General features: G+C 45.2%; 1 protein-coding gene across 2 annotated transcripts in view; it reads right to left on the bottom strand.

Moving 5' to 3' along the window:
• LOC147081796 (G patch domain-containing protein 2-like) overlaps window positions 1-12,090 on the bottom strand; it is a 91,574-nt gene that overhangs the window by 74,570 nt on the left and 4,914 nt on the right. Inside the window, exons 2-4 of one of the 2 annotated variants that reach the window (XM_085980663.1) lie at window positions 8,842-8,881; window positions 5,794-5,864; window positions 498-784 (exon numbers count right to left, since the gene is read on the bottom strand). In XM_085980663.1, coding sequence (XP_085836789.1) covers window positions 754-784; window positions 5,794-5,864; window positions 8,842-8,881 — 142 coding nt within the window. In that variant the 3' untranslated portion in view covers window positions 498-753. Of the gene's footprint in view, window positions 1-497; window positions 785-5,793; window positions 5,865-8,841; window positions 8,882-12,090 lie in introns of those variants that run through there. The other variant, XM_085980662.1, reaches the window with a different exon arrangement.

The following is a 12,090-nucleotide window of genomic DNA, read 5'->3' as shown; positions in this document are numbered from 1 at the left end:
CACAGATTTAAGAGAAAGAACCAAAGGTGAGGTAAGAAAAAGCTTTTTTATGCAGCGAATGGTTAAGATCTGGATTGCACTGCTTGAAAGGGTGGTGGAGACAGACTCAATCTTATCTTTCAAAAGGGAGTTGGATAAGTATCTGAAAGAAAAAATTTTGCAAGGCTACGGAGAAAAGGCAGGGGAACGGGATTAGATGAGAGTCAGCGTGGGCTCGACAGACAGAATGGCCTTCTTCCATACTGTAATGATTTTATGATTCCTACACTGCCAACTGGACATGTCGATACAGGAGGGCTTTTCAAGGAAATGTCAAAAAATGAAGCCAAAAGTATGCGGCCCTTCCGGCGCAATCTTTCTGCAACTTTGGTGAGAATACACCAGACGGTTCAGAAATTAGGCTGGATCCAAGATATGCTGGTTCTGCCCTAATGTTGGGATTTTTTAAAGAGGTGAGCCTCTGACTGCCCCATGCAAAGCCAGTGGCATAAGAAGGGGCAGGGACACCCTATGCAGGGAGTTTCTGTGTCCCCGGCCTAAGAGCAGATCAGGGTAGGATCGGTGTCCTATGCACCCAGTGAAATAGGCAAACCGGCTTCTCGAGTGACAGGTATAGGGCCTACCTGGGGCACGTAGATCTTTTGTCTAAGCGGGGGGAGGTCAACAGAGCCGGTACCACCCCCCAGACTGTCACAGCTTGCCACAGTTTAGAGCCTCTGAATCGATTTGGTTAGAGCGAAGGGAACTGTCACTCTATTGAGGGTATATTATAGATCGCTGAGCACTGGAAAGGAAATAGAGACAAAAATATGTACAGATGTAAATTGGAGAAAGGTGCAGGAATAAGATGGTCATAATAATAGGTAACTTTAGTTATCCAAACATAGCCTAGGGTAAGAGAAGGGGAGGAGTTTCTACAATGTGTCCAAGAATGCTTTCTAGATCTGTATACGTTTAGTCCAACAAGCAAAGAGGCTGGATCTAGTTCTAGGAAATGAACTGGGGCAGGTAGGTAACTACAGCAAACAGCAACTTTCGCATATTTATGTTCAATGAAAATATTGACAGAGACAGGAAAGGTAAAGGCACTTGAGCAGAATAATCTAATTTCAATAAGTTAAAAAGGGAACTAATTGGAAAGAAAATCAGTAAATGAGATGAGCCAGTGCACAAACAACGGGAAACATTCAAACAGGAGATGATCAGACTACAGACAAGACATTTTCCCACAAGAAGTATAGGTGGTGCAGCGAAACCTGGAGTTTCTTGGATGAGTAGAGAAAATGAAATAAGGCTTAACAAGAGAAACATGACAAATCGAGGGGTAATAGCACAAAAGAAAATAAATACAGAGGGGAAGCAACAAAAGATTAGAAAGGCATGAAGGAAGGCAGGTAGGAACAAAGGGAAATGTAAAGGATTAGTAAAGAAAGTGTATGGGCCATTTGGTGGATGAAGGGATGGCGGAGATATTAAACTAATATTTGCCTCGGTGGTAGTGAGAACAAAAAGGTACAGGAGGAGGTGGAGCAATTAGATACGGTAAGTATAGATAAGGAAATAGTACTGAAAATTATTGGTGGAAAAGGTACTTGCCCTGATGGCATGCATCCTGGAATGCTGAGGGAAGTCAGAGAGGAAATAGCAGAGGCTCCAAAAACAATCATCCTTGGATATGTAAATTGTCTAAGAGAACTGGGGGGTTGCCAATGTAACATCTCTGTTCACAATGGGAGAAAGGGATATAGGCCATAATGTAAATGAAATTAATACTCACCTAGAAAAACATGAGTTAATCAAGGACAGGCAGCTTGGATTTGTAAAATGGAAGTCATGTCTGACTAATTTAATATAATTCTTTGAGGAAATGAGTGTATTGATAAAGTAAATGCAGTGAATATTGTGTTTATAGATTTTCAAAAGGCATTTGATCGGGTGCCACATACGATGGGTTATTGATTATCTACCGTTTTAGGCAGCTTTCTTGAGGAAGGATGTCAAAGCCATGGAGAGATGTCAAATAAATTCATTCTTCTTCTTCTTCTTAGGCAGTCCCTTGGAACCGAGGATGACTTGCTTCCACATTAAAAATGAGTTCTCAGGTGATTATGATACCAGGGACAAGAGGCTTTAGTTATGAGTAGAAATCTGAGAAACTGGGGCAGATCTTTTCATTAGAACAAAGAAGGTTAAGAGAAGATCTGATTGAGGTATTCAAAATTATGAGAGGTTTTAATAAGGTAAACCAGGAAAAACAGTTTCTACTGGTCAGTGAGCCAGAACAAGAGGTCATTAACTTATCATCAACATAACAGCAACAAAAAACAGAAATGATCTAGCACTTTGAACAGTGAAAAACATTGCAATGTGCTTTAGAGGCAGCCGTAGCTCAGTGGTAGCACTCTTACCACTGAGTCAGAAGGTTGTGGGTTTAAGTCCCACTCTAGAGACTTGAGCATAAATTCTAGGCTGACACTCCAGTTGAGTACTGAGGGAGTGTTGCACTGTCAGGAAGTGCAATCTTTTGGATGAGATGTTAAACTGAGGCCCTGTCTGCCCTTTCAGGTGGATGTAAAAGATTCTGTGGCACTATTAAAAGAGCAGCGAAGTTCTCACCGGTTTCATGGCCAATATTTATTCCTCAAACAATATCACTAAACAGATTATCTGGTCATTATCATATTGCTGTTTGTGGGACCTTGCTGTGCACAAAATTGGTTGCTGTATTTCCTACATTACAACAGTGACTACACTTCAAATATACTTCAATGGCTGCAAAGCACTTTGGGATGTCCTGAGGTCGTGAAAAGTGCTATATAAATGCAAGTCTTTCTTTTTTTCACGAAGGCAATAAGAAAAAATGGATGCTGAGCAAAAGAGGAGTTATCAGGATCGGTGACCAAAGAATTGGGTTTTAAAGAGGGTCTTAAAGGAGGAGAGAAATATCAAGAGGCGGAGGGGTCTAGGGAGACAATTCCAGAGCGAAGGGCTTAAGCAGCTGAAAGCATGCACGCCCACCAATGATCAGGTTAAGGGAAGGGGGCCAGAGTCAGAGGAACGGACAGTTTTGGTGTGTGTGGGGGGGGGGGATTCTATCTTTGGTGGTGGTTCCAAAGATAGGGAGGGTCAAGGCAATAGAACAATTTAAACACAAGGGTGAGAATTTTAAATTTGAGGCACTGGGGGACCAGAAGCAAATGTAGGTCAGTGAGAACGGACAATTGGGGTTGATTTTCAGTGTGCCGTGAGGCAGGCTTTTAGGCGTGCGGGGGGGCTAAAATCCCGAATTCGGGGGACCCGACACCATCCCGTCCAAAACCCGCCTCCACGTAAGTTTCACTGGAGGCGGGTACCTGCCCCGCACTGGGACCCGCCGACCCGAGACGGGAAGGGATTAGTGCCAATTAACTGCCGGTTAACAGGCAGTTTTTAGCCTAATCCCTATTTTGAGGGGTGTCGTGTGGGATTCCCGACGGCTCCAAACCACGCCAGGTTAGAGCAGGTGGGCCGTCGGGTTGAAGGACTTGGAGGGGTCGCGATGTTGGTGTTCAGGTGAGTGATGGGTGCATGAGTGCAAAGGTAAGTGTGATTGATGTGTCTGAAGTGTGTAAAGAAGTTTAAATTACCTGTACTTACCTTAACAGCCTTTCTTCCTCTAGGTTTCGGGAGTCCATCACTCAGCCGGCACTGAAAGCAAAATGGCTGTGAGCTGTCAAAAGTGACAGCCTTCAGCTTTCATTGCCAGTGTGAGTTCTAACTGAGTCTGTGTGGAAGGACTCAGGTTAGAAGTCAGACTGTCAGTGTTTGACAGCTTCAAACAGCTGTGAAACACTGATATTTCATCTGTCAAGACCTCTTGACAGATGAAATTTCAGTCTTACGTCACCTGTTGCCGGGTGGCCCTTAATTGGCCTGCTGAGCCCGTTGGGCAGGCTCAACAAGGTCAATCAAGGGAAAATCGCGTGGATTGGCCGGACGTCGATGTAGGCGGGACTAAAACCCGAAAGTTGTAGTCCCGCATCCTTCCCGACAGCTTAATGAAAATCGATCCAATGGATGAGCAAGACATGGCGTGGGATAGGATAAAGGTAGTAGAATTTTGGATGTTTATGGAGGGTGGAGAAAGAGAGGACAGCATTGAAGTATTCAAATCTGAAGGTGAAGGTTTTGGAGTTAGGGATGGGGAGGGAATGTTACAAAAGTGGCAATGGGCAGTCCTTGTGATGAAGAAATATGGGGGGAATTTTAACCCCCAAAAAACAGGTGGGTTGGGTGGGAGGTTAAAGGGTTAAAAATCAGAACCCAACCCCAACTGCCCACTTTTGGTTTTAACGGAGACAGGACGGGGTGGGTGGGGTGCGGCGGGGGGGCAGGCAGTCAACACACTCGCAGGAGGTGGGTTGGCACTTTAAATATTATAATGAGGCTGTGTGCCCCATGGTGACCATTTTAAATTCAACTGTGAGTGGGCGGTTTCCCAGGCCTTGGGGAACCCGGCAGCTACAGGGAGGCGAGGACTGCTGGATCCAGGAGGTAAGTGCCTTTCCACTTACCTGGTGGATCCAGCATTCCTGCCTTCCCAACCCCCCGCAACTGGACACCGCCCCCGCCTCCCCCCCCCCCAGCCGAGGCCTCCAATAACCCCCTCCCCCCACTCCAACGAGGCCTGTGGTCTCCGATCCCCCCTCCGGCCTTCTGACCTTCCCCCTCCGGCCTTCTGACCCCCCTCCCGTGGCCTTTCAACTCCGTGGCCTTCCAACCCTCATTCCGGCCTCCGAACCCCCTCCGGCCTTCCAACCACCGCCCCCACCCCCATCTCTGCGGCCTGGCACCGCAGGCCTTCCCGCCCGACAGGCAGCCAGCCTCTCTATCTGGCTGGCTGCGGGGTGGGGGTGGGGTGGGGCGGAAACAGAGATTCAAAATGTTACAACCATTAAATTCGTTCAGCCTCCCCACCACCACAACCCGCCACCCCCCCCCCCCCAGCTCCCTAGCCGCCTCCAAATTAAAATTCCGGCCATGGAGTCAGAGCCAGCCTACTTAAGGCTCAGATAGTGACTGGAAAGGAATGGAGTGATGGAGTGAGTGGTGAGGATACCGAGTTGTGGTGGGGGGCCAAAGATGAAGGCTTTGGTCTTCGCAATGTTTACTGGAGGAAACAGTGACTCATCCAAGAATGCATGCCAGACAAGCAATCTGATAATACAGAGACATTGGAGAGATTAAGACAAGTGATGGGGAGGTAGAGCAGGATGTCTTCAGCATACATGTGAAAGTTGACTCAATATCTGCAGATGATGTTGCCAAGGGGCAGCACATGGATGAGGAAGGGCTCACGAGCCAAAAGAATGAAAGGAGACGTTAAGAGAATTTTTTTTGACGCAGAGGGTTGTTTGGTAATGGATTGACAGTGGTGGAAGCAGAATCCATAGCAGTTTTTAAAATGGAGGTGAATAAATATTTGAGAAAGAAAATTTTTAAATCAAATGGGGCAAGGGACTAATTAGAGAGCCAGCATAGGCATGATAATGCTGAATCGTCTCCTTCTGGCTGTATAATTCTATGAAGAATACAAAAAACTCTTACGTTTGAGTAACTGCTTCTTATTTGAAATAACATGACATTTCTAAGCTAATATACTTCCTAATGTGTTAGGAATTTATCATTGTGTACTTTAAGATCATATAGAAAAAACATTAACTGCTCACTAAACAACTTTCCCCTCGCCTAAACTCTTACATTAAAAAGAAAACAACATATCTATTCAGCATTGCGCCATGAAAATTATCTTACCCACTAGATGTTTGTAATGAGCTGGTTTTTCTGGGTGTACTGTCTCCATGGATTTCTTGCAGGTAACCAAGCTAAAAAAAGTCACACAACTATGTTACTCTCAAACACAGGTCTGTTGTGCTGTTGGTTACAACACCACAACTTGTTTGTATATGGCTTTTCACGTCAAAGTATTTTACAAGAGGAAATGGTGGACCTCAAGTAGGGACTGAAAACATGGTCAAAGCCTTTTAGAAGGCCTTTCAATGCAGATAGATGTAGCAAGGAACGGAATTCTAGAAGACAGGGACATGGCGGCTTTCATATATCTTCCATTTAAATTGTAAGGTTTGATAAGGAGCTCCATTTTATTGAGTTACTGTAATGTGCAGTGAACTTTGTCAGTTTAGAAAAAGCATACTATTTTCTGCATTTTGCTTTTCATTCTGAATTTATTAGGATACCCTATTTAGCAGAAAGTGCCACTAATCTACAGACTGAAAGTATTTGGTGTTTGAGGTAAATGTCAAAAAAGTGTGGGGTTTTTTGGAGGAGAAAGGATATTTAAAAAATGTAAAATAGATATTTATTAGTTTTACTACAGGATATGTATTTCTTAAAAAGTGATTAGAAATTATGGTACTCTGAAAAAAATTATGAATATACTTTGAAATGCCAAATAAATTAGTCTCAATTGTTCATTATAGATGCCAACAAAGACTCTTTTGAATTTCTATGCCAGAAAACATCTGGCTTGAGCCAATGCCTGAAATTATATGGACATCAATAGAAAACATTGCAGGGACTTCACTTGATATTAACTATGCTATGATCTAACTCCTTCTGTTATGGGCATCTCCTGTACTATAACATCTCACTGTTACTTTAATATAAAGACAGAAAATGCTGGAAATACTCAGCAGGTCAGGCAGCATCTGTGGAGAGAGAAACAGAGTTAACGTTTCAAGTTGATGAACTTTCGTCAGACCACTCTGACGAAAAGTCATCGACTTGAAACGTTAACGCTGTTTCTCTCCTCAGGTGCTGCCTGACCTGCTGAGTATTTCCAGCATTTTCTGTTTTTATTTCGGATTTCCAGCATCCGCAGTATTTTGCTTTTGTATTACTGTTACTTTAATGCAGTTTTATTTTTGTGAAGTTAAATTCCATGAGAAGATCACATTTTCTTGGCCAAAGAGTTGTTCTAATTCGAGCAACTCTAATACAGGTTGACTATCCCTTATTCGAAAACCTTGGGACCAGCTGTGTTTCGGTTTTCGGAAATTTTCGGATTTCAGAAGGTATTATTTCAGACTGGGAAACTCTGAACATTAAATTAATTTGGTAATTAGTATTTGTATTTAATATAAATTTTAAAAGTTCAGGCTACCTCTTGCGACTGTTCCGTGTTGCATTCCCCTTCCTGCTTCTCTGTGCTGCCGCTCCCAGTCTGTTTACAGCTCCCTCTGCTCCCAGCTCCCTCTGCTCCGTGTCTCATTCCCCTTCCTGCTTCTCTGTGCTGCCGCTCCCAGTCTGTTTACAGCTCCCCCTGCTTCGTGTCTCATTCCCCTTCCTGCTTCTCTGCGCTGCTGCTCACAGTCTGTTTACAGCTCCCCCTGCTCCGTGTCTCATTCCCCTTCCTGCTTCTCTGAATTCCTTGACTTAGCGGGGGTCTGGGGCTCGACTGCCGCCGCCAGTTGTGGGAAAGCCGGATATTGGCTGACTCCTACGCTAAGCTGGCCTGCAAATCAGGCCGGGGGGGGGTGGGGGGTGGAGAAAAGAATATCGGACAGGCCGCTGCAGCTATCGGACGGGCCGCTGTATTGTTGGGTTCACTCTCCCGGTACCTCCTTCACACTGCCCGGCTCGGCCTGCAATCTCCTACCCAGGAGGGAACTCTGTGACCCTCTGCCCTGCTCACAGGGAAAGGCAGAGCTCCCTCAGTCACACTTAACATCGAGAGCGAAGGCCGGCGTGTCGACAATCTGCAGGAATTCTTGTTCTGGGCCCCGGAGGACCACTCCTGTCATGTTTTGCACCACTCGGGTCATGTCGTGCGCACGACTTACGCTGAACGAAAAAACTTTCGGTTTTCAGAGGTTTTCGGAAGTTCGGATAAAGGATAGTCTACCTGCAGTATCATAGTTGAGCAAGACCGAAGTGCAAATGTGTAAAACATTTATCACTTTTTATTCAAAAAAATGGTCAGTCACTATCATTTTAAGGTCAACAATGCAATTACTTCTGTAAAGGGCAGCTCCTAACAATAAATAGTACATTGTCAAAGCGGAACAATTTTAATTCATGGCAAAAGAAATAGCATCTCAGCGTTACAACTAAGATTCTTTATGGGGTAGAAGAGAAATGGTACAGAATGAAGAAACCTGAGGTGGCATCTTGTGGATCATAATTCTTCTTCAGCTAACTGAGATCTCTGCTCACCGGTTTTTGAATAACTAAAAATAGCATTTCTGTATTTTTAAATGCTGAATATTTCCAGTTTTCTTCGAATAATCTATAACCATGTTATATTTATAATTTGGTACAAATACTACCCTTGAAAGACTTTACCAGAAGTTTTTAAAAAAAATTAAAAATACTCTTCTCATATTTACCTTTCAAATAATTTAAGCATTAACCACATTATAGAAATGTCATGTTGTAAATAGTAAAAAAAATATATTGTTTTTGGCAATCTACGTTCTAGCTTTTAAGAGTTCAAACATTCTAGAAACATGCCAGGGAAACCATTTTCATATCTAAGGCTAATTAAACCAAGGGAGACTGGACAATTTCTTTCACTCTCGTGCATACAAATACCTTTTTTTTAAAGAAACAATATATCCACAAGCATGTTAAGCAAAGTGCCAAAATTGTATCAGTAAATCTACTCTATCCTGTCGGAGTGGCTGAAAGCTGATTACAGATTGTTTTTATGGTTGATAAGAAGCCAGGGTGTGTTGTGCTGGCCAATTAATGTCTTAACAGTTGGTTTAAAAAAAAGCTAGAACTGGAACCTGCATATGCAGGAGCATGACGCAAACAGTTCTTGGCTACAGTATTTTGTACCTGGCTGTGATCCTTCCTGGCCGCAGGGCAAAACCAAAGGCTGTGGGAGAAAAGGGATAGATTTTAATAACACACATCTTTATGAGCATGTGCTATCACATGGCAGCCCAGTACGTGCATTTTGGCCATTAAACAACCACTACAATAGTGCAACCCCAGGCTATACTGTTATATTCTGTTATTTAATGGTACATTTTATGGGACGTTTAAGAGTCCTCACTAACTCTTTTATGACTTTGATTTGAGTGCAAACAAGCATTCAGCTTGAAAAATTCCACTGCCAAGGTGGTTGTTTAACATTACAAAAAAATGCATGTTAAGTAGCTTCTTAGAACACTAAAAGGGCTATTTTTCTTCTTTAGATGCCAAGAGAATGAAACATACTTTTTACAACAACAAACAACAACCTAAAATCATATGGCAGTAAATGCTGCAGGGGTTCTCCCCATTGTTTTCCGTAACTTCAAGGTAGATCGGCGGAAAACCAGAAGAAACGGTGTTTCCGCCCATGTTAGGGTGGAAGATCGGGTAACCCCAGCGGATATTCTACCCCATACAATTTTGCAGTCCAGAAAAAGGTCATTTTGGCCCATTGCGCTTGTGTTGGCTCTGTGAAAGAGCTATCCACTTAGTCCTATTCCCCTACTCTTTCCTCATACCTTTGCAAGTTTTTCTTTTTCAAATATTGATCCACTTCTCTTTTAAAAGCAATTATGGATTCCACTTCCACCACTGTTTCTGTTGAGAAATTCAGGCAGCTAAATTGGATAGCCCCTGAAAACTGGCGCGGGGATCATGATGTGCAATTACCCTGCGCCCGTTTGATGTAATGCAGGCAGCACGAAGTTGCTGCCCTCTTAAAGGGGAGGTGCATTGTAGCTGGAGCAGGTGCTGGGAGTCCTTTGTGAGCTGAAGCTAACCTAAGAAAGACAGAAGAATGGCAGAACATGGCAGAGAGCGGGCTCCCAGGTTTTCCGATGCTGCACAAGAGGTCTTGGTGGAGGAGGTGGAACTGAGGAAAGACGTCCTGTATTCGCAGGGGGGCAAGGAGGCCTTCCAGACTCACGGTGAAAAGGCAGTAGGGCCAGATAGGAGGTCAATGCCAGGAGTCTGGATGCAGTGTTGCAAGAAGTTTAATGACCTCACACGAGTGGTCAAACTCAGTGAATGCATCTTCAAATGCCATATCCTACCAACTGCACCACTAGCCTCAGCCACTGCTCAAATCACCTCACCCCCATCACTCACCTACCAGCAGTCTCTATCAATCAGGGCTCATACCTAATATGCATATGTTTCACCACACCCTCACACATTTAGCACTGTTGCATGCCTCACACCAACATCTCACAGCCTGCACACACTGCCAGCCATTCACCCATGGCAGCCACATCACCCAAATATTTTGCATGACACACACTTACACACATCCCTCTCTCTTGCAGGAGAAGGGGGTGCACAACCGAAGGCAGAAAGAACTAACCAGAGAGGGAGAGGCGTGCCAGCATGCTCTAACCCCCATTTAGGAGACGATGCTGGCCATTATCGAAAGGGCCATTGCTGAGGCCGTGGCCAATGCCGGGGTTGAAACTATTGAAGATGACGGTATCATAATCCTCCTCTTCACATCCACTTCCTCCTCATTCCACAATCTGACTTACAAGCTGCAGATGGTTTAAGCACGCACCTCTTACTTTCTCCCCCTCCCCTCACCGCAACCTTACCCTTGTGCCTTTTCCCTTTCAGATACCCAAGAGGTGCAATCTGGTCAGGCAGTGGAGGAAGACCAAGAAGACACTGGTGATGAAGACACACCGTCACTTGATTTCACACTCGCAGCCATCAGCTCAGATGACACTGCACATATCTTAGAGGACAGGTTAAAGGCAGGATCTGCATGTGGTGAGACACCAGGCAGTAGGTGCCAGCTCGCCGAAGGGTGAGGTCGCAAGCGAGTTCTGCTGCAGGGGACTCAGATGAGGATTTGATGGGCCAGGCTACAGAAGAAGGCTGATGGGCCAGGCTACAGAAGAAGGCTGATGGGTGTACACAACAAAATACTTGGTGCATTGGAAGCCTGCCAGAAAGCCCGCGGTCTATGTCAAGGAGCATGGAGGAGTCCGGCACCATCTTGGCACAGGGCTTTGCGCAGAGCTTGGAGCCCATCCTTTCCAGCTTGGAAGTGGTGGCCAACTCCATGAACAAACTTGTGGACCCAAACATGATGCAGCATCTGATGGCCAATGTCTCAGCTTCCATTGCTGTACAAGCAGCTTCCACCAAAAGTCTGAGTGCTGTAGTGGAAGCTCAGACTGCAAGGTCAGCTTGCTCCCATGCAAGCTCAGACTGCTGCCATCATAGCTGTGGATAGCAATGTTTAAAGGGGCCTGCAGGGTGTCACAGCAGGCCAGCACTCTATCCTCCAACAGATTATTAGGATTGCTGAGGCACCGCCCTGGGGGAGTGGCAGTGGCTCCATGGACCACGAGCCTGTTGTCTTCTCTCAGGATAACAGCATTCGTGCTCCCACCCCAGCCACTCTGCCAGTGCCCTTGTTGTTGCCTGTCAGCCAGCCAGCCCAGACTGCTGCCGCCAATGTCGAGATGGTGCAGTCTGAAGCCGGGCCTTCAAGGCCCAGAGTTACTTGAGGTCATCCTCCAAGGCCATCTGCAGTCTCCGCCACTGAAAGTTAGCAGCCTTCCACCAGTCAATTTGCAGCCACTGGGGTACCACTACATAGAAGCACTAGGACAGGCAAAGGCACACAGAAGACAGACACTAAGAGAATTCACAAGGGTAATGTTTAAAAAAAAATTGTTCATGGTATGTGGGCGTCGCTGGCAAGGCCAGCATTTATTATTGGCCATCCCTAATTGCCCTTGAGAAGGTGGTGGTGAGCCGCCTTCTTGAGCCGCTGCAGTCCGTGAGGGTATTAGGGAGGGAGTTCCAGGATTTTGACCCAGCGACGATGAAGGAACAATTAGTTTAAGTTTGTATGCAACATGGCATGATTTCATTTATAAATCTGGTTTAGAATGTTTATTTTGTTAGCTTTTATTTTTGCATTGTGACCAACAGGTCGATGAGCTGATCAGTGACAAAGGGAAGGTAAGGATTGTGGTACTGTTGGTGAATGGGGAATTGGGGTTGAGGTTACTGGCATCACACTTGAATTAGTTCGTCACGTACAGCCTGGCCAGAAAGGGGCTGTCTTGGTTGCCGCCTCCCTTTCTCTTCCTTCTCTTCCAC

Source organism: Somniosus microcephalus, unplaced genomic scaffold (assembly GCF_052327205.1).
Source record: "Somniosus microcephalus isolate GS21.2 unplaced genomic scaffold, FLI_Smic_1.0 scaffold361, whole genome shotgun sequence".
In the NCBI taxonomy this organism is placed as follows: domain Eukaryota; kingdom Metazoa; phylum Chordata; class Chondrichthyes; order Squaliformes; family Somniosidae; genus Somniosus; species Somniosus microcephalus.
The sequence above is the reverse complement of the archived record's forward strand: the minus strand, read 5'-3'. Positions and strand labels throughout refer to the sequence as shown.